The sequence below is a fragment of the Tiliqua scincoides genome, chromosome 3 (assembly GCF_035046505.1).
Source record: "Tiliqua scincoides isolate rTilSci1 chromosome 3, rTilSci1.hap2, whole genome shotgun sequence".
NCBI lineage: Eukaryota > Metazoa > Chordata > Lepidosauria > Squamata > Scincidae > Tiliqua > Tiliqua scincoides.
Window position 1 is genome coordinate 218,434,028 of NC_089823.1, and position 27,802 is coordinate 218,461,829.

The window sequence follows — 27,802 nt, forward strand, 5'->3', positions numbered from 1 at the left end:
CGTCTCTAAGAGCCGGAGACCGACGCGCAGCCCCCACGGAGAGCGGGACGGAGCCACAGCCATGTTCGGAGGGCTGAGCAGGGTCTTCGAGGACGACCCCTTCTTTCGGTACGTCGAGGGGAGCCTCAGCCAGTGTGTGCGCCCCCCCACCCTGTTGGGGGACGGGAGAGCATGCCTGGGAGCCCTGGTCTGCCTGCCTGGAAGAGGCGGCTCCAGCGGGCTGGTGCAGTGGGAGCCCAGGTCGGCCCAGCAGGTGGGTCTGGGCTCCAGGTGTGGGAAGGAGCCCAGGTCTACCCGCCTGGAAGAGGGCAGTCGGAGGGGAGCCCGGGTCTACCCACCCAGCACACCCTGGCCTCAGAGGCCATCAGGGAGCCCAGGTCTACCTGCTTGGAAGAGGGGGCTCCAGAGGGCAGTCAGGGGAGCCCAGGTCCACCCAGCAGGTAGATCTGGGCTCCAAGCCCAGGTGGTGGTGTTACACAACGGTGGTGGTGCTTTTTGGAGGACTCCAGTGGGTCAGGAGGCTAAGCCTCCCCACCCCACTGCATGTCCCTGGCTTTGAGGGGGGTTTTGGGGGGGGTGTGCAGGGTAACCCCCCACCTCACAGAGGACGCCAGCTGGATTCTGAGAGAAAAGTGGGGTGTCAATCAAATAAAGAAGTAGGTATCCTATTGATGCAGGAGGAAGGAAGGTTGAGCATTTCTTTTGCATCCTTCAGAGCCTGGGCAGGTTTCCTCAGGCTGCAGTCCTATCCACACTTTCCTGAGAGTAAGCCCCATTGACTCTAATGGGATGTGCTTCTGAGTAGACATGATGCATAGCATTGAACTGTCAATGTTTTAGTAGTGCTCTCTCTCTCATGTACTGGTCTACTGTTGTTATTACTTTAGTTTAGAATCTATCTTCCTCCCCATACAAAGTTGGAAATATCTCTATACAGATAGGTTACCCCTTAACCAGACTATCCCAAAACCCAGACCTTTTTTTGGTCCACACTTGTTTTCTGTAGCTTGAATGCTAGAAGGTCTTGTGCTCATTCCCATGTACAGTGCAGGCACGGGCTGTAAGTTCAACTCTGTGGTGTGTGCCTACACAGGCATTGTTGAAAAATGTCAAAGAGGACAACAGACACTCAAATGGGTTACAGTGAAAAGAGCAGGAGGAAGCATTCCTCATTCTGTTTATGCAATGATTCCAAAATCCAGACAAAGCCAAAATCCAGACCCCTTCCTGTTCCATGTAGTCCGGATGAGGGGCAATTACCCTGTACCAATTTTATTTCAGGGCACAACTGTTAGCAGTTGTATGTGTGAGAGAGAGAAAACTTGCCAAATATGTGTACTGTATTTAGGCAGAGATATGCAAAATGTGTGTTTCTCTCAGTAAATTTCATTTCCTGATATGCCAAATGAGGATAACCTTTTGTGTTTTTGATGAAGTGACTCTTATCATTTTAAAATATATTATTAAAAAATACAGTGTTTATATACTGTACTGCTTTTTCTGCAAAATATTCACAAAGCAGTGGGGGTGGGTGGGTCTCTATTACAAAAGGGGCTTACTATCTTCACATACACCCCAGAACCACTGGAAAGATACTATGCTGAGATGGACTCCCCTGCTGAAGTTGAGCACCATGACTTGAAAAGAGTCTTTAAAAAAACACACACAGTGTTAACTAGGGTAGCTGTAGTCGAAGTTTAATCTAGGGGTAACTAATCTAGTCCCAGAAAGTATCTTTCCTAATCTTTTTGTCTAAGGCTTTTGTGTGTGGCAGGATTACCCTCCTGGAACCTTCTCCCTGTTAGTAGAACTGGGTCACTGACCTCTATGCTTAGTTGTCAGATACCAGCATTGACACGCACACAATGGTTCTGTGTTTACAGTTAGGAGACCTTGTATAAAAATGTTCCCTGTTTCTTTGACACTTCTTCAGCATACCAAACCAGGTAGTCTCTTGTTTTAACTTGAAGGGTAGGGGAGGAGGATTAAAACTACAGGCACACAAATGGAAAAAGACTTGTATTTTTAAAAAGTTGCTTATTGCGTAATTAATGACTTGCCTTTAAAAAAAATGGTTGTTTGTTCATATTGAAAAATGCTCAAAGCAAGAAGATTGACCAAATGAGACAAAAGATTTCTGTTTTATTTCTGTCTTGCCCTATCATATTTCACAGTATGCAAAAAAAGGAGAGCGTACTGTTGATATTTTTTTGTTCTCATTTGAGATATTTTGGTTACATTGATTCAAAATTCTCAAGTAGGGATCTGATTTGTTTTAAAATGGTGTTACCATTACAGTAGTGAACACAATGGTGGCTCATTATTTCAGAATACAACAGTGATGCAGAGTTCCTTGTAGTAGATATTTGTAAACATTTCTAAACTACTTCAGTATTTGAGATAGCTGGGTGTGTGTGTGATCAGAACTGCATAGCAAGCAGCTTCTTGGTAGCCTTCTACTTGTATGACCAAGTTCAACCAAGGATAGTTTTAAGTATCCATCTGTGATGTTAAAATACTTTATGAGTGCCCAGTCTGAAATCGGTTATGCAACTTTGAGGTCCAATTTCATCTTTGTGTGTATACTTTGTTTAATACAGCTTGATTATATGGCTCAGTTTGAACTGACCACCCATCGTTTGTGTTAGTGAACTCCCTCCCTTAGTGAGGGCACACCCCATCCTACCTGTGGTGTATCTCCTTAAGCTAAAAAGTACAAGGTCACCAGGCTTTTGAAGTCAGAGTGGAACTTGCCTATCATGTTTAGAGTGCGTCAGCAGCTTTTCAGTGCTTCTTTTCTAGAGCAGTTGACAAAGCTTTCAGCTCTGCAGACAACTCCCTCTTCCTTGAAATTCCAGGGCACCAATCCAAAGACTTGCATGCATGGGCAGGTTCTTCTCCTTGTCCTTGGTCCTCCCTCTTCTGAACCTCCCATCTTGTCTTTTAGTCATGCAGAAGTTAGTGGAAGAATGGATGCCAAAGCCATATGTCTGTGCATGCTCTCCCTTACAGGAGAAGAAAGTAGTCCTGCTGTATCAGGGCTCAGTGCTGGATCTGAGTTTCAGATTATAGTGTATGTAACCTAATTTCTTTATTCTAGTTCCCTTTGCAACTTAGCAGGGGGTTAAACTTGAACAATTCATAGCAAGCATTTGTGTTAGAACTGCAAATACAGTTCTGCTGTTTTGCTCTGTGGATGTCATGAAGAAGTGTCAGCAGAATCCATGCTGAAGGAATAAACTTTTATGAATGCACAAAGTTAAAAATGGCAGCAGGAACGTGCCAAGATGTGTTGCCTTTGTAATGGGAGCACCAAAGGGTAATAGCAGGCTCAAGTTGATAATTACACTGACAGTTAATATACTTCTGTCTGCAGGCTGGGTGTACCTTTGTTGCTAAGGTGAAGCAGGAAGTCCCCAGTTCAAGTATCATCACTTGTCAGGATCTCATTTTTCCAAATCTGCTTTTCCAGAGTTCTCAGTGAGGGCTTGCACTGCAGAGTGAAAGAATCCAAAATCTGTGCAGAAGGTTCAAAGTTACAGTATATGCCATAACTCAGTGTGATCCCAGTGGATAAGTCTGGGATGAAACATAAAAGGCTAGTAGTAGTTTTTTGAATCTCATTTCTGGTTTGTAAAGTCATATTCAATACAGATGACTAGCCAGATGTAGGAGCAAAACATAATTTGTTTCCTTTTTTAAGGATTTGTAGTCGCCTTTCTTGCCACAGGAGAACCAAGGCACACAATAACAAAAATAAAAGTGGAGACATAACAAAGATACCAAAAATCCCAGCATCAGCACCAAAAGGCAACACTGGAACCAGTAATCCAAAAGCCCAACAGTGCCATAAACATCTCAGTTCCCTCCAAACTTTCATTATAAAGTCTGAATTTTGACTGGCTACCCGGAAAAAGCACAGGCCATACCAGCATCTAAAGAGAGGGCATTCCACAAGGTAGATAGTACCCCTGAAAAGGCCCTTCTCTTAATGGATACCTTTTGTTCACTGATGGCACCTGGAGCAGGGCCGCAGAGAAAGAATGAACAATGTGTCTTGTATGTTAGTCTTTTACTGGCTGCATCAGTTCCAGATATTCAAATGACAAAGAACGTACCGACACCGTTGGTGCTGCATGTAATAATTACAGCTCATGCAGTTTTGCCGTAATAGATGGCAATTGTCTGATTTAGGAGCTGTTCAGAGTTTCATCTCTACTGTGGTTTTCATGTTGCGTTCACAGTCCACATAGCAGATCAGGCAAATGGATTGGGCTACTTCACCTTTGGGTTAAATTAACTTCTAAAATAGTGTACTAATACGAAAGCTTCCGCTGCCTCACAAGGAGAGATCTTGGAACTGCAAGCCAGAAATACTGTCTAGGATAAAATTGGATTTATAAATGCCTTCTATTCAAGCAGCTGTTGCTGGGAAGCTCGAGTTGATCTCGACCAAAATGTTTCCTTTGCCTGCCAAGTTTTTTTCTGAATAGCTCAGACAGGTTGCAGAAGTAGTTTTCCTCCTGTGAAAGGCAGCTCTGTGTGTTTTGGTTGTCAAGGAAGAGTTTGTGGTATATCCCTCCTGATACCCTTCTGTTGCGGCCAATGTCTTGTACCAAACCAGCTGTTCTTATAAAACTTTTGTGTAAAGCACTAATGCTGCAAGCCAAGCTTATTTTCAACAAACAAGCATCTTAGCTTTGGAGAGGAAAACAAACACTGCCGACCAGCAATGTAATGTGACATAAGGTATTCTTGCTCCTGTTTTCTTGTTATAATGATGTATGTTCAGGTGCCAATGATAGATAACACTGAAATATGTACTTTGTTATTCCCAAACTGTGTACCAGGACACATCAATGTGATTTGGGGGGAAAAAACCCCCACTAATGTTCTTAGAAAAAGGAATGAGACATTGAGCTCCTTTCTAGTTTGTTTTCTTTGGAGAAGAAATAATTGCAAAGATACAGCATATAGGGGTAATTGAATAAACCCATCATTGCTGATGCAGAGATACACCAGAATTGCCTAACAAGAGGTGGTGGTTTGTTCCATCTGCATATGAGATGCTGTTCATTGTGCTGCCATCTAATGTTTTGGGGGTGCAATATGCTATCTGTTCTAAACTGGGAAAAACAGTGTGCCTTGGCTACAAAGAGTTTGGAAATGTGCACTCACCTCCAAAACAGTGACTTCTATAACAACATAGAAGCGTGCCTATTTTTTAAATGCCTCGTTATATATGAGCTGTTTTTTCTCTTTTTCCTCCCTCCCATATCTTCATCAGGGATCCCTTTGCTATGCATCATGAACGCATGTGTCACCTTTTTGACCCTTTTGGGCGAGATCCATTTCCTGCTCTTAAAGATAGTAGAGAAGGAATGCTGAATCAAAGAGCAAGTCCTGATTCCCGCATTGCTCCAAGAGACAATCACAAGGTATGTCTTCGTAGTCTTGCATATAATAATAATGTATAATTAGTGGCAAGGAATGGCACTTCTCCGAGCCCAATCCTGAGCTTGGCACGCCGCCTTCCCTCCGGCGTGCACTGTCACAAACGTGCCATAAGGCATGTTTGTGAGGCTTACAACCTGGCCAGCGCTAGGTTAGTGCCGGGTGGGCACCTGTCCTCCACCTCTCAGTGGTCGCACGGATCGCCGAGCTGCAGCACAGTAAGCAGGGGCTGGGAGGAGGCATTCCGGGGAGGGGGGAGGCAGGCAGAGGGCAGATTATGGGCGGGAAGGAGGCGTGACAGGGAGGCAGGGAGAGGGTGAGCAGGAGGCATGCTGGGGGAGGGAGGCAGGTGGGTCCGGCACGTTTGTGTGGGGCTTAGCGCCCTACACACACACACCTTTGCCTTTGAGTTAGCCCCATTGCGGAGCTACTTCCCTTACCCAGGAGAAGGGGATGAAAGTGACACGCAGGATCCGGCATCGCCGAAGCTGCATGCCCCAAGCAGCTCAGGATTTGGCTGCCCGCTGGGTTTTTGGGTGCCAGTTTCTGCTGATTTGCTGCAAGAGCAAGTTAATTCAGTTTTGGTGTACAGGTGGAACCTATTTATCCGCATTAGTTCTGTTCCATGACGGCGCAATTGACAAAAAAACGCGTTGTGCTAAATTCCATAGAGTTATGCAAATACACTGCAGCCTGATGCTTCTTGATGGAAGGAAACTAAGGCAGCTGTTATCAATCCCCTCCCCTCCATACTCAGCCCTCCCCATTGCCAGCTGCCCAGCTTCTTTCACAGTTGGGATGCTGATCTTTAAGAGTCCAGCGCTATGCGTTTCTACTCAGATGTAAGCCCCATTTCAGTCAATGGGGCTTACTCACAGGAAAGTGTGGAGAGGATTGTAGGCTGTATCTCATGCTTTGCTTGGTGGGAAGGCTTGCTTGTGTTGGTGATTGCCTGCACCATGGGGGGGGGGGTTGCTTGTGTTGGTGATTGCCTGCACCATCTCAATGGGGGGGTGAATTTGGCAAACACTCTCTGGGTTTTTTAAAGCAATTCCCTCTGTTGCTACCACACCTGCCCTGTGTGAGTGAGTGAGAGAGCTCCACCTTGCTGCACATGGCTACAGAGATTTTTGACCCCCCCCTTCCCCTCTTCAGCCTCTTTGCTGGCTCAGGGGCTCCAGGAGTGTTACTGTTCCTTTGCAAGGGGAGCCTCTTCCAGGGCTGTTTCCCTGCCTGGGTGAGGCAGAGCCTTTTTGCAGTGTTTTGGGCTGCCTGGAAATGGAGTGAGATGCCAGCACAGGGCAAAGGAGGCAAAGGTGTGTGTGACTTTTGGTTCCCCCACCCCATTCTTATTGAGACAAATCTGCAGATAAAAAATCCGTGGATAAATAGGCTGCACCTGTACTTAGTTTCTTGCATGTTAATTGGTGATAATTATGTTTAACTTACTATGTAACTAGTCACCCAGAACTAGAATGTTAACAGAAATACTTAACACTTAAGGACTTGAAACTTGCATTTCACTTTTGCTGGTGTGTCCAATATGGCATATGTTTTTAATATTATCCCTGTTCCACTGTCTTAACTGGTAACGTGCTGGTAAATTAGATATATCTCACCATGCAGAACAGTTATAAACACTTACTAGGAAGTCAGTTTCATGGAACCCGGTGGGATTTACCTTTGGTTCAATATGCTTAAGGTTGTGCTGTGTAAGTCACTGACTTGCTGATATGGTAAGAATTCATTTATAAAGTAAACTTATACAAATAGATATGCCATCTTCAAGTATGCAAGTGCAATAACTTCGGGGGTTTTAATTTATTATCGACTATATTTGTGTTGCAAAATATTGTGCCTGAAAAAATACTAATGTTAGTTTTGGGGTTTTGAAAGGCATTTGAAGGAACTTCTTGAATGTCTTTTGTTGAATGGCCCAGACCTATCCAACTTTTCATAGCTGATACAGCCACAATGCAGCCCTGAGATAAGAGAACAAACATTGCCTTACCTTGAGGAGCCTCCATGAATTCCTCCACCCCACCCCTGGATGTAGCACATGCCCCATTGCATAGCTGCATCAGTGTTGGAAAGTTGGATAGGATTGGGTCTGAAGCCCTTCAAAGGCCTACTTAGTCCTGATTCAGAGGTTGGGTGACACAATCCCATTTTATAGCCTGACTTGATTACAAACTGGTTAGAAGAAGTTGGGGTTTGCCGAAGTTGGGCTTCATAATAATATGAATTGTTCTAAACTAAAGGTCTCTAAACTTTTAGGCCAGAGGGTCACATTGAATATATGGCATGGTGTTGAGGGCTGGAAAAATAAATAAATTTTAAATATAAAATTTAAATAAATACATTAGAAAGGCTCAGAAAACCTAAGACCTTCAGATGGCCCAAAAACATCACTTCTGATTTTTCAGGAAAACCAGGAAGTGATTTTTTTGACCTTTTAGAAGACTTTCTGAGGAGAGGTGAATGGCCTTCCCTGCCCTCAGAACACTCTCTAGATGCGACTGGAGCACAGCTCGGGGCACATTCAGCGCCCAATCCTATCCAACTTTCAGCCCTGGTGTAACTGCAATGTAGTCCTAAGGTAAGGGAACAAATCTTCCCATACCATAAGGAGGCCTCTGGAACTGATGCCCCACCACAAGATGCAGTGCATGCCCCATTGGCACAGCTGCACCGACACTGGAAAATTGAATAGGATTGGGCCCTCAGATGAGTGGGTCAGAGGCTTGCTGCAGGCCGGATAGAGGCTTGTTGTGGGCTGCATCTGGACCCAGAGTGGGGTTTGGAGACCACTGCTCTGAACCATATATGGAGGTTGAATATTTCTTCGCCTTGGGCAAGGTGGGAAATGTACAAGCCCAAGGCTTGTTACTGTCACACTAAACCAGGGGTCTCCAAACTTTTTGGCCAGAGGGCCGCATCAAATATCTGGTGTGGTGTGGAGGCCGGGAAAAAAATTTAAAGTTTAAATAAATAAATTAGAGATGGAACTTAGATAAGTGAATAAATTAATGAATGGGCTTATTCATTCAACCTCCTTGGCCCTCAAAACACCCTCCAGACACAATCAGAGCACAGTTCTGGTCATGTTCAGTTGAGTGGGCCAGAGGCTTTCAGGGGACAAGAGGGGACTGGAAAGAGGCTTGCTGTGGGCCGCATCTGGCCCCCGGGCCAGATTTGGAGACCCCTGCACTAAACAATTATTAATCCATTGTTTCATGTGACATCTGAACCAGGCCACAGTGTCAGAACTAATCCCCTGGAATTTGTGTTCAAGGATAACACCACCAGGAGGTTGTGGAATTGTGCCAGGGTCAGTAATCTATATGCTGAGAGCTGCTCTAATAAAGCTACTAGCTGCAGAAACTGTCACCTGCAAGTCAGAAGGGTAACAGCCAAGTCATTTTTTCTCCTTGTGCTTATACTTAGGTTGCTACTTTCAAGTAGAAGTACAATTAGACTCACTCCAGATCCAATTCTAGCTTTGAGCAGCACCAGGCTGTTAGGCATCTGTTTAATACAGATAAAAGATAACTGTACATGTGGTTTTCTCAATCTTTTGTTCCAGTAACAACCCTAGGAATTTGTATTTGGTAGATACAGTCTATTAACTTCACTATTGCACCTCTGCCACCCTCTTTAACCACATAGTCTTGTCTGAACTTAAGAGATAACTGTTCACTTCTATTCAAACATAACAGGAGGTGGTGGTGGAAAATGCTTGCTGTTTATCTAAGCCCTAATTTCAAAGGGACCTTAGACTGTCAGTTGCCATTATCATCATCATCATCATCATCATCATGTTTCTAAAGCCCCTCTTGGTGCTTCGAATGAAGTGCATTCAGGATTATCTAGCAAACCTTATTGCAACAGGAGAGAGATCTTAGCCCACAACCCAGTTTTGGTGAACTCTTGGTAAATTTGCAAAACCTTCCTGCTCTATCACCAGAAAGCTATCCAGTGCTCTTAACCTTTCTACAGGGCCATAATGAGTCAGAGCAGTTGAATGACTGAGACAAGTGAGGCTTTTGAAGTACATGCTCAATGGAAGCATGAAACAAATGAAGACTTTTTTCCCCTTTGTGGATATGATCAAAAAAAGAGCTCATCTCAGCTGCAGTGTTTAGACTTGCAGGGATGTGCACAGGCATATACAGTACCTGTACATGCAGAAGTGCAAATGCAGTATTAAAATGGTATCTCCAGTGATATTCCATTTAATTCTAGACTTTGCATTTGCAGAGAAGATATAATAAAGGATTTACTCCACTATCTGCTGAGTTGCTTTGGAGCAGTGGCGTAGCTAAGGGGGTGCAGGGGGTAGCAGTTGCACCGGACATCAAGCTTGGGGGGGGGCAACAAGCTGAGCTTGACACTAGTGACCAAAATTGTGAAAATCTTGGTATGTATGAATAATACCATCATGCTGTATATCATTGGAAAGGTAATTTAATGCAGAATGCAATGAAATAAACTGTATTAGAATATCTTTATTCTTTCAAAAGTTATGGCCAATTAACAGGAAAATGAAAACACAACTGCCTTATGGAACAAAAAGTAGATTTGCTTAACTCCAAACAGACCTATGAGACTGATTGTTCTGAGTGCCAGTGAGATGTTATTATGATATAGCATGGAACCAATATCTTTTTATTTATTCACTTAAATTTGATTTTGTCATGCAGGGGGGGCTACAAAATCTTCTTTGACCCCAGGTAGTAGATAGATGCCTTAGCTATGCCACTGATTGGGGGGAGGCAACAGAGCAAGTATGTTGAGAGCTGCTAGGGGGATGAGGTGGGTTCTTCCCAATTTTCACTTTTTAAAAAGCCTGGGCGTGATGTCTCTTCCAGTTGTGACATCACTTCCTGGGCAACATTTTGAGCTTGGCACTGGACTACACAATCATTAGCTACACCACTAATTCGGAGAGGTATATTTTCACAGAAGTTCACCCTGATCATGTGGTGGATCAATAGATCTTGACATTCTTAAATTGTACGAAACATAACTTTTATGCTTTGACTGTGAGCTATTGTCCAAACAGACTTTGGTAGTTTTATTTGCCCTTTGCAGGCTTTTATTTAATATGAGACTGGGGAAAATAAAAGCTAGCTGCTAATTACTATGTACATAAAAATACATAGGGCTGTAGCTTATATCCAGATTGCTGTTCCTGAAAAATCTCTAATGTCTAGTTGAGTACTGATGATTACGCCAAGCAATGAGAGAGAGATTGATAGATAGAATTACCAGGTTGGAGGGGCTGTGCATTTGGCAAGTATGGCTGCTATAATGAAGATCTATTACACATAACTTGCACATAATTCTGTTATTAGATCATGGATTTACATAGTCTCTATTACTGCTTTTATTTTACAAGGAAATAACTGTTTTGCAGCAGTGTGGGTTCAGTCATGTTCTTTAAGAATTAGGCTTAAACAGGGTAGTGGTGATGTCATTGACCCAAGATGGCTGTGTTACCATGTGGGTATAGTTTCCGCAGCAAGCAGCTGTCCGGCTGCACTCTCCACCTATCTCTCAAGGCCAAAGCGTAGGCACTCCCGGGAACAAAGACGACACACGGCAGAAGTCCTCCACCAAACGTCTCTTTACTATGTACAATATATACAGCAACAGTCCAGATAGCACACAATTCACGGATCACACTGACATAGCCTTTGGCACAAACTCTACTCTGCATCTCCCACAATCCAGCTTGCCCTGGCTGGCGTATATACTTGCCACTGCCAATCAGAGTGAACTAGAAAGTGCTTAGTCACTCTGATGGCACATGGGGTGACATACCTGGTGACAGTCACCTGGTATGCATCACCAGATGTTGCATCATCTCTTCCCATGATGCTGTGCGCAGTCAGGCCAAGGCTTCAGGGCCTGATACTATCCAGCCTGCAAATTACCTGCAGGCCCGGGGATGATCCCTTAACAGGATGTCTGACTCCACACCCCCCAAATCAAACTTGAAAGTTAAACTAAGGAAGTGCATTCCAAAATAATTGCAATAGAAAACTTATCTCCATAGACCACATCAAACACTAAGAACAGTCACTAGAGTTCTGCAAAATGGTGAAAATCCTTCTCACACCAAGCTGTGTTACTAGGAAGGTCCCAAGCTGTACTGGTAGGCCATGAGCAGGAATACAGGTAGACTTCAAAATGATGTCTGAGGTCAATCTATCAGATAACAATCGCTGAGACATGGGGAAAAAATGAACTCTAGTTTAATCTGGCAGATCACTTCAAGAAACTTAGACAAGATGTTATTAAAGAAACATGGGTGAGCTAAAGGTGTACTTGTTGAATATAAAAGGTCTTGGGAACCTAATTAAGAGGCACCACTGTGAGTTGACAACACCAATATTTCTTTGAGACCCATCAGAAAAAAGTCAGATCAGTCATAAACCAAGGAATATTTTGGAGAATATTTCTGAGCCTCAGGCAAGTTGAGAGAGTTAGCAGTTTTATTTTTTTAAGCGAAATGTTGGGCTCATGTTTTATTTTTATCAAAGGAACTATTAAAGAAAAAGAACTCACTCAGAATCTTATTTATAGTTCCAGTAAAGAAAGGAGCAAGCAACGTTCCTCCCTCAAACACTGGAAATGTGTTCATCCTTTGAAGAGTAGAAACCCAAATAGGAAAAGTAACCTTAGGTTGAAGGTGAAAGGGAGCTGGGCTAGGATTTGTCCGTCAGACTGGAGTACATCAAATTTTCACAGGCCATAACCAAATGGACCAATAAATAAAACAGTGCAAAGATTGTGCAAGTTATTTTCAAAGACATAACTTGTATTCCTGCATTGATTACACTGGCCCACACCCATGTTGGTGCCTTAAACATTAACCTATTACTGGGTATATTTGAGGTGCTGAATCAAAAATGCCATCTGTTTTGCCCTGTCACCATGTTTCGGAGATTCTGCTTTGCCTAATCAGTGAATGGATCAGGCAACTTCCTCATGAGGAAGCCCACAGCATGGCTTGAACCAATCAGTATCAAGGCCATGTCTCCAAAATAGAGGTGATAGGGCAAAACGGATGGCATTTTTGCATTCATTCAGCACTCATATAAATTACCATAAATTTTGGAAAAAGTTTTTCTGACCATCAGTTTTGCAGGCCTGTGTTATGTATTGACGTCTGGGGTGAAGGTGGGTGCAGAGAGTGGGTGCAGAAGTAAATGTCACTTTACTTGCATTTTGCTCCCAAACTATTATGATTATCACCCCATCAAAATGTTTAGCTAGATTGTTATTATTAGAAAAAGTAGTAATTTCTAGATGGGAATAAATATTCTAGATGGGAAACAAGATCCACCATATTTCAACTGTTCAACCAGGCAGGGAGGTCTAAGTGTATCATTGCCATATCACCCCTTTGAATCTGCACCCTATTTTCAATCTACTTAGCCTTACTTTTTTGAGAACTTGTGGCCAAAAGGGTTGTGCTTCCACAAGTGGTGTGTTTGCTCAGCTATCAAGCTCTTATTTTCCAAACCAGTCAGTTAAACCTGCTTCTTGGTTTAATCTTGGCTTTGCTTTTGTTTGAGGAGACAACAGAATTGCAGAACTTGATATTGTTGCTACTTGCAGCCACTAGAATGGAGACAGCCAAGCATTGGACATTATCAGGAAATCTTTAACTCATCATGGCTTCAAAGAGTATGGTAAATAGCTTAGATGGATAAACTTAACATAAAAGGACAACAAAGCAAGAAAAACAGGCTTCTTTCCTGCATGGTGGTATAATTATATTACATTTTTAAATAGGAATTCTCACTTGTGGTCTCCTCCTTTAACCCAATTTCTTTCTGGTTAGATATATTAGGCTTAAATTCTCTTCCATGATATGCTTAAGTAGTATAGTAAGTAATGTGTTAGCCTTGTACTAAGTTTGAAATAATGAAAAGCTTTCTTGTTTTTGTAACTGATGCCTTCTCCTTCCTACCTGCTGACCCCCTTAGCTTTTCTTCTTCCTCATGTACAATTTAAGTTAACAAGTGTTCTCTGTGGTTGACTCTGTGGTTGACTCTTGCATGTATACAACATGCAAAACAATAAAAATGTATTTTGTAAAAAGATAAAAAAATTATATTTAGTTTAAATTTTATTCTTTTTTAGAAGATTGTGTTGATTCCAGTGATCACAGTGCTTTTGTTTTGTCATTTGATATTACATTTGTTGACTTAAATGAGATGAGGCTTGATCATAAGTATAGAAATACCTGCTCTATGGACATGTTCCTGGAAAACAGAGTGCATTGTGAAGCAACACTGTAGGAGGTTATAACACTGATCTAATTTTGGCAGTACATTAGATTGGAAGCTGCGACATGATTGTCCACTGCTATCAGTCCTCTTACACTGCAGCAGTGAGAGTTTACGGGAGGAGTCGTTCCCAGTAGGCTGAGCCAGATTGTGGCTCATCCTTGGAAACTAAAGATGTCTTGTTGAAGAAGTCATCTATGGTAAATTGCCTTGCCTACCGTTTTCTCTCCAGAAACATTTCGAGGTAGCAAGTAATTGGCCCCATGCTAGCCAGAATTCTCCATTCTCATTGGTATAGCACTAGACAGAATACTCAGTTCTTTGGGGTGGCAGTACAGATAGTTGTATTTTTTTCTGCACTGATCTTTGGAACAGTTTTATGGATTTTAACTTTTTTTTAAAAAATTGTAATACTGTAAACATTGCACTCAAGAAACTGTTAACTGTTGCTGTTATAAAGAAACAGTGTTATAGGAAACAGTGTTATAGGAGGTATTGCTATTTACAAATGTGCTAAGTGATCACATTGCTAAGTGATTGAGTCTTAACAAACAAAATTACCAATTATAATCTAGATTGTTCAGCAGCAAAATGTTGCTTTTGTTTAGGTTTCTAGTCTACGGAAAGGTAATAAATGTTACAAACCCAGCTGTTGTGTAGTTGCTCCTGTGGCTGCAGTACTTTACCAAATAAATACTCCATCTCTGAGATCCTTCAAATACATGACTGAATTTCTTCTGCACTCTAATTGTTATAGTGAATCACTGCTAGGAGGGCTGAACTTCCCATTCTCCTTTGGAATGGGAAGCCATAGGTCTGAAAAAACGACAGGGTTATTTTACATATAACATATGTGGTCACACTGCAAAAAAGTATTGTGAGTTTACTGAATAAGTACAGAATTGCTGTTCTAATGGAATACATTTCCATGCGATAGTTTGGTATAATTCATGTGTGCTTTTGCAAATTGAAATTTATATCCAGACTCTCAAGTAATTTTTCCATGCAGAGATATTCAAAAATAGTTTGCCAAATTCTGATGGTCGCAGCATTACATAGTGTTTATAGCATCATCTATTTATATATGTGTACTAGCATATAATTTTTTCACTGTGGATTTATAAGTCAGACCCTTCTGTATATGGTGATAGATTTACTCAGAACTCTTTTGCAATGACCTTTGAAACTGCTGACACGAGAGAGATTATTTGGTTTATCGCCAGGGTTCTATGAATATTTTAGAGAATACGTATGTATTTCATTGCTAACTCTACATTAATCTTTTGCTCTTACATAAAGTGAGTGCTTGTATGCAGACTAACTGCATTGCTTATTTTAATTTTTCTGACCTGCAATTTATTCCAGCCCTTTGAAATTTAGTTACCAAAATTTATATGTTGAGTAGGAATAGATTTGTTGGTTTTAATCAACATCTCTCCATCTGACCTGGCTAATCTTGACTTCACTGAGTCTTGATTGAATTGAGTGTTTTAGGAAAGCAGGAGGTATGTAAAGTACAGAGGTTTGTTATTTCATAGGACAATGTTTTTGGTGTACTAAAATACATTTATTTAAATACAATATAAACTGTTAATTTAAAATGTCAGTGTTGGAGTCAAATGATTACAGCAGCCATGTTATGTTCACATATCTGTCCTGATAGCATATAAAGCAAGGGGTTGAATGGTCTAATTTTAACATCAAAATGAGTGCACAGACAAGGAGTAGAATCCCCCGCCCCGCTTCACCTATCACCCCACTATTTGGCTCACTTCAAGTGTTTGAGCCAGGCTGGGGGAGAGAGAGTTCAGAGACAGAGAGAAACAGTGGAGGAAAGGTTCCGCTCCTCTTGTCCCTTTTAGTGTTTAACAGCCCAATCCTAAGCTCGCCAATGCCGGTGCTGCACTCACTTCTAACAGCAGAGGCCAGTACCAATTGGCACTGGGCTTCAGTACCAGAAGGACACCAGTGAAGAGCTTTCGGCTTCCACTGGTAAGTACCCCTGCCAAGCGGCAGGGAGGCTTTTCTGGGAGGAAGTGGAACTGGGTAGGGGGAGGGCAGGCTGGTGGGTGCATGGGGCCCAGGAGGGCAGTGGGGATGGCGACAGAAGCTGCTCCAGAGCTGAAGAACCTGATATGGGTGTCCTCAGTTCTGCGCCAGCTTAGGAGTTGGCACGGATCCAAAAAGACCCATTGGGGCCAGCAGAGTTCTACATGGGGTAAGGGAACAAATATTCCCTGCAGCAGCCATTTCAGCAGCACTGTACCATGCAGCTCTGGCAGCCCATAGAATTCGGCTGTAAATGTGTTAAAATTAGGCACTCATGCCCAACTCTACTTTTCCATGTGAACGGGGTAGTTACATGAATACCAAATATGTCTGCTGCCATCATATCTAATTTCTCAGAGTTTATTATATTGAGTCTTGTTTAAGCTTGCATTGGAATATTCCAGATTTCGTCTATTAAATATGAACCCTTAGCAGTATCTTGAATATTCACATAAGTTGATATTTCTCTTTCAGGCAATGAATTGTTCCCTTATGCCATTTGGCAGTTTTGGTGGCATGGTTAGTATATTAAAGAAATGCAGATCTGTCACGCTTGGTGATATGGGCATGCCTTCTTTCTGTGCGCATAAAATTAAATCGTTATCCCATGTTATTGATGCAACAATTTTACCTTGACTAATGTTCTTTTTCAGGCAATGAGTTTTCCGCTTGTGCCTTTTGGCAGTTTTGGTGGCATGGTCAGTATACTAAAGAAATGCAAATGTCTAACTTTGGGTGATGGGGTTATGTTACTAGAGCCCATCCAGACCAGAATTCTTGTTGCATTTCATTTCAGTTTGTGTCCCCTTGATTTAAGGGGGAAAAGCTGCTTCTGTGGCAAACTTATGAAACTACCTTCTCCTAAGTCAGTTCATTGGTCCACTTATGTCACAGTCATCTACTCTGTGGCAGCAGCTTTCCAGGGCTTCAGTCTGACATCTTTTCCGCATCTTCCTGGAGATGCCAGAGATTGAACCTGGGACCTGATACATTCAAAGCATGTGCTTTGCCACTGAACTATGGCCTTATCCCTGACTTGCTTCCTCCTCCCCCGCTAGTAGTTATACCCTTTGGGTGTTTTTGGTTTTGTTCCTAATAAACATTAAACATGTACAGTTGCATCTAATTGTGTTTCTCCCCCACACTAAACAGATTTTACCCAATCTATCCAGAGTGGGCCTAGGAATCTTAAGTCAGATCATGAAGTGACTGTCTTAACTTGTACTAAAATAAGTCTGCAGCTGGAAATGTATAAAGCTTCCAGTTATATGAGTGACTGAATAGAACAGGGAAACTGGACCATTTTAAAAAGTGAGAAACGGGGAGGGGCTGCAAGGTTTCAGAGACAGGGCAGGACAGTGGCCGGGAATAGGGACTGCAAGGTATTTTGGCTAGATCAATAGCTAAAACTTGTGTGCATCTTGAATGAGGCAAAGCTTTTACATGAAATGCAGGGAATGAGCTTGGCAGCTGGTAAAGCTCAGATTGTGCTTCAGTTTTATAATCTGCTGCTGAATTTTGCCGGCAGTCTGCATACCTTCAGTCTTTAGATTACAGCACTAATGTGGCAATTGATATAAACTGCCCTTTCTCTTTCAGACCATGAGTTTTCCCTTTATGCCTTTTGGCTGTTTTGGTGGCATGGTTAGTATACTAAATGCACACAAATTCTTAACTTTTGGTGATATGGGCATGTCTCCTTTTTAAAAGAAACCTTTGTCTAAGCTTTTTGCAGTATCCTTTATGTGTGTTAGTGTTTTTCAGCTATGCATTTTTCGTCCTGCTAAACTCTTTTTTATGTTGCCTATTACAGGTGGGGCCACGGTATTTGTGAGAGATCCCCATGGATCTTGAAAACCATAGATAAGCAAAATCTGTGGTCTTTGGCCCCTTCAACCCTTTTAGCAGAGGGTTTAGTCACCTCTGGAAGGCTTTCTGAAGCTTCCCTGGGCCTCCAGATGTCTTATAAGGCATTAAAAACAACATTCCGGTTTCCCTATGGAAACTGTAAGTAGCGTTTTTTGGGCCGTAACGGCCATTCTGAAGCCCACAGAGGCCGCAAGTAGAAGCGCTCAGCTTGTGCAGGTTACAGACAGCCCTCTGGACGTGACTGGAGCAGAGCTCCAGTCTCCCTAAGGTGGAGCTGAGTCTGGTTTGACAAAGTCCAGGGAGCCAACATGGAGCCAGATCCTATATATAAATAAATAGGATCATGCTATTTCTTTTGTCACAATTCAGTTAACTAAAGACATAATGCACATTCTAAAATAGTATATAACTAAGGAATGGCAATAGCTTTGGGTCTCCTGTGCTAGTGATATTTTCCTTTGCCGTTGAATTATCGTTCTATCTGTAAATATGGTAGGTACCCAGCGACTTCTGAGGAAGACCCCTTTAAGGTCTTCTCGAGCCATTTTCACAGGAATGTTTTTCACAGAATAAATGTATCATTATTTACAGGTACATTACTGAAGCATTACATGTAAATTACAGCCCAATCCTAACTTGCACCGGCACAACCAGCTGCCTGGCCTGCGCTGTATTCAGCACAGCTTAGGAGGCTTCTGGTCATCTCCTTGGGGTAAGGGGATATACTTCCCCTTACCCCAAGTAACACCCCAGCCTGCCCTATAGGGCTTCTTAGATCTGCGCCAGTTAAATAACTGGCGCAAATCCAGGAAGTCCAGTGTAATGCCAGAAAGGAGGTTAGGATACAGCAGAGAAGGCCTCAACTGATCCTGCTCCGCTTTCGGGCCTGATACATTCCCCGTTCTACCCTCCTCCACCCAGAAATGCCCCTTCCCTGCCCTCTTCCCCCTCCCCGCACCTTGTGCTGCCCAGCACAAGCCTACCTGCTCTATCTGGTGCTGCTCCTGGATGCAGGGCCAGTGCTGCCAGTTCATGAGTAGTCACAAACGTGCTTTACGGCACATTGGCAACACTTAGAGCCAGTGCAGGGACAGCTGTGGCGGCTGAAGGAGCGATTTTGATTGTGCACTCATTTATAATAGCTGCTGTTATGAAACTAGTGCATTTCACCAGAACTCAAGCTGCTGTTGGTTTATGGAAACGTTGTTCTTTTATTGTGTATATTTATATTTGGCATTTACTATTTGGCTTGAAGTACCTCTTTTCTCTTTAACTAGCGTGCCTGCCACTATTGCAAGTGTCATGTGGATTGTGGTGGTCTTATGATTCCCTCTTGCCTGTGATCTCTGCTTGTGTGGACTATCTTACGGCCTTGCATACTCTCTCTTGCAGTATCAGTCCAGTATGGGATTGCTGATCTAGGTTTGGTTTGGTGTGTGTGTATGTTGGGTTTTTTTTGTTTTTTGTAACAGTGGCAAGCTCACTGTTTGCCAGGATTACCCCACTTCCATGCAGCCATGTCATGGTATTCTGTTAATACTTGGATTTCTTTTTTCATGTTAGTTTTTTTGAGAGGTGTGGTCTTCACCCCAGTGTTAGAGGGCACTACATTTGGCCTACATTTTTTTTTTTTGCAATGAACAAATAGCAGTAAATCTACTGTTCTCCTGCCTACAGTCCCTAACCTGTAAGATGGATATTGCGCTATGCTTTTAACTGAGACTTGGGATACAGTCCAACTAAATAGGGTTGGGGTATGCTTTGAAGTTTGTCTACATAAGCACTGGTACTTCCAGTGTTGACTCTTAATTCTAAAGGACATTGTTTTGACACTGTGTTCCTGACTTCATGCTGAGCATGAAAACTTCATTTCAATTTCTGTCATTATTTTTTCTGGGACAGTCAATTATAGCATTGAAATTTGATTCTTTATGCATATGGAAACGATTAACTAAATTATCTCTCTGCTATATTTCTCCAGTTGGAACCATGTGTAGAAATTACCAAACCTGAAGTGTATCACCTGGTAAAGAACATGGCACCTGAGAATTTTGAGTTTCATTTCATACAACTTTGTATCTACAGCCTTCATAGTTTTACCAGACAGTTTAGTAATGCATAGCTCAGCAGTTTTCAAATTCTCAGGGAGAGTTTGAACCGCAGTAAGTTCTTGCAGGAGCGGGAGGGAGGCAGTGACATGTTCCCCAGGGTGCTGCAGGGACTGGGATGCACTCACCAGTGCCTGCAGCAGCCTGTCTGCAGGGCTCCCCGTAGCTTAAAAAGTGAAAGTGGAGCAATCGTGCTCCGCCTCCGCAAGACCAGAAGTGGAGCATGATCGCTGTGCTTTCACTTTTTAAGCTTCAGGGAGCCCTGCAGAAGGTCACGCGGGGCTTCCCGCACCCCTAACAGGCTGCTGCAGGGACTGGTGAGTGCATCTCAGTCCCTGCAGACCCCTTAGCGACGCAGTCCTGGGGATCGTGTCACTGCCTCCCCCCTGACCCTTAAGGGGAAAGTGGCCAGAGCTCTTTGGCTGGGGCGTCATGACGCCCCCGTTTGAAAAACCCTGGCATAGCTGCATCTGTGGTGCACAGGGTTTGATTGGGCTTCCAGGTATGGTGGCTCAGAGGTTAAGTGACTCAAAATCTCTTGACCTCACTGGAAGTTTCACTAATTATTTTTGAACTTCATTTTTCCTGACTTTATTATTTACCATATTTCTATCCTGCCTTTCTCCCCCTGAGGGGAACCCAAAAGCTTTCCATCCCTTAACTTAGGGACTGAATATTCCTCATACTTTCCATGAAACTACACAGTATATGAAAATCTAGTGTAGAAAAATATATCTTGCCCACAAATCTGTATGACTTGCCCAATTCTACACAGAGGTTGGATTTCATTATCAGTGACTGGGAGTTGGGGGTTGGTACATATAGTCACAGTTGTAAACTGCATTAAACCTATCAGTAAGTCCTGTTTGTTTCCTATAAGGCTTCTGCATGCTTCTGCTAATGTTCACTGTGTTTCTTGTGGTGCAAATGCATTGGTTGGAATGCATGTGACAAATGGTATCTATGTAAATAGTAGCCTTGGTAACTGTTAAGTCATAATAGACACAGAGGCCAAGTTAACAGTCTGTCATGCAAGTCTCCTTGTCTGGTGCCTCTCTCTTTCTCATCAGACCATATCTTCCTCCATAGCAAGTAAAAATTTATTTTTACATTACAAATAAACACACAACAGCTTCTGAAATGCTGAACTAGATCTAACCTTTAAATACTAGGGACTTTTAAGAGCATTTTAACTATAACCTAATCTGGCGCTATAAAAGAAAGGCTTGATTCTGTTTATTTTATCTCAAAAGCCTACTGCCTAGAACAGGGGTGTCAAACTTGTTTCATAACGAGGGCCGAATAGCTTTCATGATGCCTGCTGAGGGCCGGAAGTCATGTCATTAGGCAGGAATGGATGTAATCAAACAGGTCATAATCAAAAATAAGCACTTTTTTCTTACTTAGGAATTCATTAGCTGCAAACAGAAGAGCAAATACAATAATAATAATAACAACAACTTTATTTTTACCCCGCCTTTGTCAAGGCGGCTTACAACAGGTTAAAACAGATTAAAAACATAATTTAAAAACAGATTAAAGCATATTAACACATATCATAAAAACAGTCAGATAAAAAGTAGTAAAAAGAGCATAGAGCAGCAAGTCATAAAATAATCAGGCCTGTAAAAAATTCAAAGATGTTGAAAAGATGTTAAAAAGGCAGAGAACTCAGAAGGCTTGTTTAAACAGAAGGGTCTTCAAGGCCTCGCCAAAAAGTCTCAAGAGAGGGAGCCATTCTTAAGTCAAGGGGAAGGGAATTCCATAGCGTTGGTGCCACTACTGAGAAGGTCCTGTTTCTAGCCGCCGCCCCACGTACCTCCCTAGGCAGCGGCACTTGTAAAAAGGCCTTCTCTGATGACCTAAGAGGACGAGCCAGATTGTACAGAAATACACAAATCTTGATCATAATTCAAGATATGAGAGCCCAATTTTCACGTGGGCTGTCCTTTCAGCAGTAACACCACAGCACTGCTCAGCAGATGAGAGCCTGAGGGCCAGATACAAAACTTCCATGGGCCACATCTGGCCCCCAGGTCTTATGTTTGACACCCCTGGCCTAGAAGTTGTATGCACTAGAAATCAAGCTGTGTCTCTGAATTCCTTGTAACATTCTCAAAGCTATGTGGGAGGGCATGTTCATTTGCGTGTTCCTTAATATGACCATATGAACTGGCTTTTGTCATTATTGTGTTGCTTTGGTTAGATTTGTGTGATAGCTTCATAGCTGTCACTATGCTTGAAAGCTATCTAAAAATCCAAGCATGAAGTCAATCCATATTTTAACTGAGTTCTTTTGAGGTTAATAGGGAAAGTCTCCCTGATTTCTGAACAGACCTGTAGTTTAATTACCTATTTTACTTTCGGCTCCAGCAATCTGAGAGCCAAACAAAAGGGATGTTAGCAGGCCCATAGGGCTATTAGCTGGGCAGACACAGATCCAGTCTATTCAGGTCCTCCATTTCATCCTGATGATGATAATAAAATGACCAAAAAATGATGCGCTTGGTATAAACATACCCCCAAACCCACCAAACATTTTAAACCTTTTTTGTTGTTATACCTTCTATTATGCTTTTTACAGTGGTGCTCTTCTTGTTGCTTGTGCTTTTCTTTTTTTGACTGGGGATTATTTAAACTGCTTCCCTCCTCTCCCCCCCCCCTTGGGTCAGATTACAAAACTGTAATGTTCATCATGATGCATGTAGGTAAACTCTGAGGAGAGCACTGAGCTATTGTTTCTCACTAAAAAATTATGATGTTCTCTTCTGGCAGAACATGGACTTCCGGGATCCTTTCTCTGCAATGGATAAAATGATGTCAAACATGAGAAACAATATGCGAGAACTGCAGAGAAGCTTTGTAAGTGATCCTCGCATCACATTTATACCTAAACTGCACTAGAATTTCAGGGGAAGAAAGTTATAAAATATGAAGTGCTGACTGGTATAGCTTGGTGCAGAAACTTTTTAGCAATGCATTTTGGAGACTGAATTCATTCTTGCTTGAGTTTCCCCCTAATGGTGCAATTTTAAAAACACTGCAGTCTCCATGTTTTTTTATCTGTGTGTTGTGTATTTTGTCAAAGGAAAGCTTTATTTTTTCCCAACAGCCACCATGTCTCTAAGTCTAATTGCTGATGGAATAATTTTTGCAAATGAAAATTGTTTGTTCAGACTGGTCAAAATGCCTTAATGTATGTGCGAGAAAAGAGGAATCAATTTCTGCAATGCCTTTTTATGGTCTCCTAGGGTCTACTTTTACTTGCCAGAGGTGCCCAGGCTGCTGACCATTTACACGCCTCCCCTGTCCCATAATAAATCCAATTCTTGCCTTAAAAAGGGAATCTGGGGTAGTTACAGTGCTCAGTTACTTTGAACACTCTACCCTTTTAAGTGTGCCATGACTCCAGATCTGTAGACGGAGTTGCATTCACCTACGTTTTTTGTCTTGCATTGTCTAAATGAATGATGCCACACTGTACCATCCTGGCTTCTGTTCTGTTGTCCTGAATTTTACTCTGTTTTTAATAATTGATTGTATTTAATCATAGGATAAAATGGCTACTGATCCAAATGCACACTCATTCAGTTCTTCCTCAGTGATGACCTATTCCAAGATGGGTGATGAACCTCCAAAGGTCTTCCAGGCTTCGTCTCAGACCCGCATGGGTCCAGGAGGGGTAAGGTGTTTCTCCTTTGAAATGAATCTACAGCCTTCAAGTGGGAAAATATGTGTAAAATCTGGTTTACAGACAAGTGCAAACCATCAATTGCTATTCCGATGTAATGGCAAGCTGGCTTACTGAAAACCAGAAAGTAAGTGCATAAGGGGAGTGGGGAGTCTATGAGTACAGGGTTGGTTCCTGTAGTGAGCAGACCTTATAGCCATTGTGTGTGGCACACTCTGTGTGCATTGCTTCTCATAATATTCATCAATGAGATTAAAGAGAAACATCAAATGCTGAATATCTGAATGTAATGGCATCATTTTAGGTTTAAAATCCTTCATACAAGTTAACTGGGAGTAACACAAAATAGCTGTTTTGAATCATCTGTTCAGACGAAGTCCTTAGTTCTTAAGAACTTACATACTACTCAAGATGCCCTTTCATTGACTTCCTCACAGCTGTTGCATCTAATTTGGCTAAGAAATTTAAATTTGAACTATGAAGTCAGGTTCATGAAAGATTATATGCAAGCAGGAGAAGGCAGTTGAAAATAACCCAGAGTAGATCACTTCAGGCCTCAAACCAGCACTTGGTTATCAAAAAGTTTCTAATAATACTTATGAACACACCGATAAGTGATAGCCAAGATTTTCAAGTTGGTTAGTATGACATACTAATCGTTGGTGCCCCTTTCATGTAGCAAATACCAGTGTGCACTTATCTCTGTAGTTGAACGGTCCATTCGCAGGCTATATTTAGATTAAACTTTGGAAGGTTTTGAAACTGTTCTAACGGAATACTATTATAAAGACCTTTGAGATGGTGGCAAAAAATTTGTAGCTCCTTCCTGTGAAAAACATAGATTTGCATGCTGTAGCCATAATTATAAGAAGTGATGATACATGGAAAGCAGAGACTTGTGCACACAATTGGATATTTGCCTGCTGTTCTTTGTTGCTGCAGTTGTTACTGCTGAAGGGATAAGCCAGTTCTTGAAGAGGCAAGCAGCTGTTCAATGTAACAGTGGGAACTGCTGCTGCAAAAATAACACGTAATGTACCAACCTTGTGCAGCGTTCTTGCTCAGATTTTAGCTTGTTTAGACCTACACTCTTTTTTTTTCCCTCCTCACCTCGTTTAAATCTGAAGCACAATACATTGGCTACATATGCTGTTTCTATAACCTTGCAAACGTTTGGTTCCAAAGGAAACATCAAAAAATGGACTGGACATATTATTTTTCAGTGTTAATTCCTATTTGTTATGCAGATTAAAGAAACCAGGAAAGCACTTAAAGATTCTGAAAGTGGACTGGAAAAAATGTCTGTTGGCCATCACATTCAGGACCGTGCTCATATCATTCAAAAAGCAAAGAACAACAGAACTGGTGATGAAGAACTGAATCAAGAATTTGTCAATTTAGATGAAGGTAAGAAACCTTGTGGCTGACATCTGTAGTATTTTGCGCTTTTAAAGGTCACATAATGTGTTACATGGTTACTTCATGCATGCCCAGTATTCATGCATGCCCAGAAAAAAGACTGTGTGTGCATATTATATATTCCTAGTTATTTTGTATTAAGATGTAGCAACTTTAAGCACTTCTGGTGCTGATAGCATCAAACAAGGATGTTCACATTTTAAACATGTTGCTTCTTTTACAGCTGAAGCTCATGTGTTTGATGAAGAATGGCAGAAAGAGATTCGGAGGTTTGTGCCCTCTGGAGCGAGAAACACTATAGATGCTCCAAGACATAGACGTGTCCATCATGCAAACAAGGAGGATGCCACAAGAAGGTATAACCCCTGCTTACCCTCGTCCTGTTGTTCTCTTGCCTCTTTTTCTTGATGGAAAAAGATACATAAATTATCAAAGAGTAATTTGTATAGTGCTTTCTGAGCAATAGTTCTTAAACTTTTTCAACTGGCAGCTCCCTTGACCTACTGGGCCATTGGCTACGGCTCCCCATTAGGGCTACAATCCTATACATTGAATAGGGTGGCAGGTTTTTCATGAGGATTCCATGGCTCCCCTGGTGGTTTCTGCAGCTCCCCAGGGAGCCCCGGCTCACACTTTGGGTGCCACTGTTTTTGAGTGTGCTCATGTATATGAACTTGATGTTGTTCTTACAACAACCTATAAGATATTTAAGCAGTAGTATTTGCAGAGTGCAACTGGGGAGCTGAAGCTTAGAAAGAGTGGCTTGCCCGAGGCAGTGCATTCATGGCAGAGGCAACATTCAAACCAGGATTCACAGCTGGACCAATATGCTGCATCAGCTTTCTTTGTATATCTACAGATCTAGGTGTAGATCTTTAAGATACCTTAAGATACTATCGATCAATTATATTTATTGAAGAAGCAAATGGTTGTGGTATTGACACCTGGATCACCTATCTGTGCATGTAGGCATTATTTAATGCTGATGCCTGATCTTGGAAGCTAAGCAGGGTCAGGCCTGGTTAGTACTTGGATGGGAGACAGCTTGGGAATACTGGGTGGTGTAGGCTTATACCATAGTCTTTCGAGACTGAAGGTCACCAACCAACCATACAGGTTAGATTGAAGGTCTGTGCCCCTGATCTGTTGGCTGTGCAACTTAAGAGCTATGTGAGAAGGACCTGCAAGAAACAAAGCCTATGGGAAAACCAGAGGTTGTCCCAACATCATCTGTCCCTACATAAACAGAGAGGGTTGCATTGTACTTGGCCTCTTGCCCACCGTCCCATTTAGTAGGATCTCATCACTTGATCATGAATGTAGACTGATTTCTAGGCAATAGTTCTTTTCATGCCAGGGAAGGTGAGGTTTACATGAATTTGAACCCAGGTTACATCCTCTTTGTGCAAAAACAGATAATGGTGTAGCTTTAGATTCCTGTTTCTTTGGGGTACATTTGTCTGTGTGTCTGTATCTGTTTTTTGTCTTGAGAAAAGGCGTCAATTGCTTTCAAATATGTAATAGTTACTATGCAAGATAGCTTTGTATAAAAATCTTGAAATTCTAGTATTCATTTTTTATTATTTCAGAGAGAAGACCCACCCAAGAACAGCCATTGAGGGACCCAGGAGGCCTAGATCTTTGGTGGAGAAGCTCAATATAAAGGGATCACACGTTCCTCTCAAGAACAGCAAAAAATAAAGCCTGTGTATTATGTATTTGGCTGATTTGGGCGGAGGATAACCATGATTCTGGATCAATGAATAAGACCAAGCTCTCTGTCTTTAATAGTAGTGAATTTTGCTCTTCAACTACTGGATGTTCATGACAGCTCCAACTTCTTGGTAACATTTGGCTTTGAGCAGTAAAAAATAAAGCATTGATAGTAAAAAGCACTTTATGGGATTATTATATTTTAATAGGAAGTAGAATGTTAAAGCACGTAGCTTCCATTTAACGTTGAACATTTTGGCAAGCATGGAGAGAAAATGGTATCATTGGAGCTACATGTGTGCATTTCTCCAAAGGAATGCTATTTGTAACTCAAGCCATCTTGGTCTGGTTCTGGTGATGAGCCAATCAATCACAAAGACTAGGGCATTGTAAAGGAATATCTGTAGCTTTAAAGCAATACTTTACCGAGTAGCATGTGTACTATATTTTTATTACATAGTCTGTTGATAGCTAAGTCATGTAAAAAAAAGATCAATTGCACAAAAAAATTGAATTTTTTACCATTTTGTTTTGCATATCCCTTAACGCAGCCTCCTTTCCTACACTCTTCGGTCCTTTTTCCTTGGAAAAAGCTTTCTTCTCTTAGTTCTGCTATATTCCTTGGTGCAGTTAAGCAGCATGTTGCTCTTCCCTTTGAAATAGGAATAAGCTTCTGTCTTACCCATTACAATAAGCTGTTCCTGTTTAGCAGTGGTGTAAAGAGCTGTACTGTTGGCTTAGAACACTTAAAATTCATCTAGTTTTCATGTTGAATCTGACTGTTACTTAGAACGTTACCAACATGATTATCTATAAATTGCCTAAACAAAAACAATATCACAGATAATGTTTTCAGAAGTAGAAAACCCAAGAATCTAATTACAGCACTTAGGTAAATGAAAATGCAGATAAGAGTTTCAGAACTTGATTTTAACTGTATAGCTGATGCAGTTTTGTGACTTTGAACCATAATTTTAATGTCTGTTCTTAACAAGTCCTGCTTAGGTATCTTTTTAAGGTTTGTACTAGTATTCCACTGGAACAGATTTTTGGTTTTGCAGTGTCATAATAAAGTGGGTTTCTTTCCACTACCTAAGGTTTATAGTTTGACATGCTTTAATGTTAATAAGTCATTTTAAATTTATGTTAAAAGTTGTAACTTGTATGAATAAACATAATAATTATTACTTGGAAAA

The 27,802-nt window shown here is 41.8% G+C and overlaps 1 protein-coding gene across 6 annotated transcripts; it reads left to right on the forward strand.

Moving 5' to 3' along the window:
• Positions 1-27,802, forward strand: MLF1 (myeloid leukemia factor 1). 6 transcript variants are annotated; one of them, XM_066619103.1, is made up of 10 exons: positions 1-108; positions 5,288-5,438; positions 16,281-16,325; positions 16,460-16,504; positions 17,406-17,450; positions 22,559-22,645; positions 23,337-23,465; positions 24,722-24,881; positions 25,117-25,249; positions 26,483-27,802. In XM_066619103.1, the coding sequence occupies exons 1-10, from the start codon at positions 62-64 to the stop codon at positions 26,592-26,594; spliced, it is 954 nt and encodes a 317-aa protein (XP_066475200.1). In that variant the 5' UTR covers positions 1-61; the 3' UTR covers positions 26,595-27,802. The 6 variants fall into 6 exon arrangements, with proteins under 6 accessions (XP_066475200.1, XP_066475202.1, XP_066475203.1 ...); XM_066619105.1 differs by lacking the exon at positions 17,406-17,450 and having other exon boundaries at positions 2-108; XM_066619106.1 differs by lacking the exon at positions 16,281-16,325 and having other exon boundaries at positions 2-108.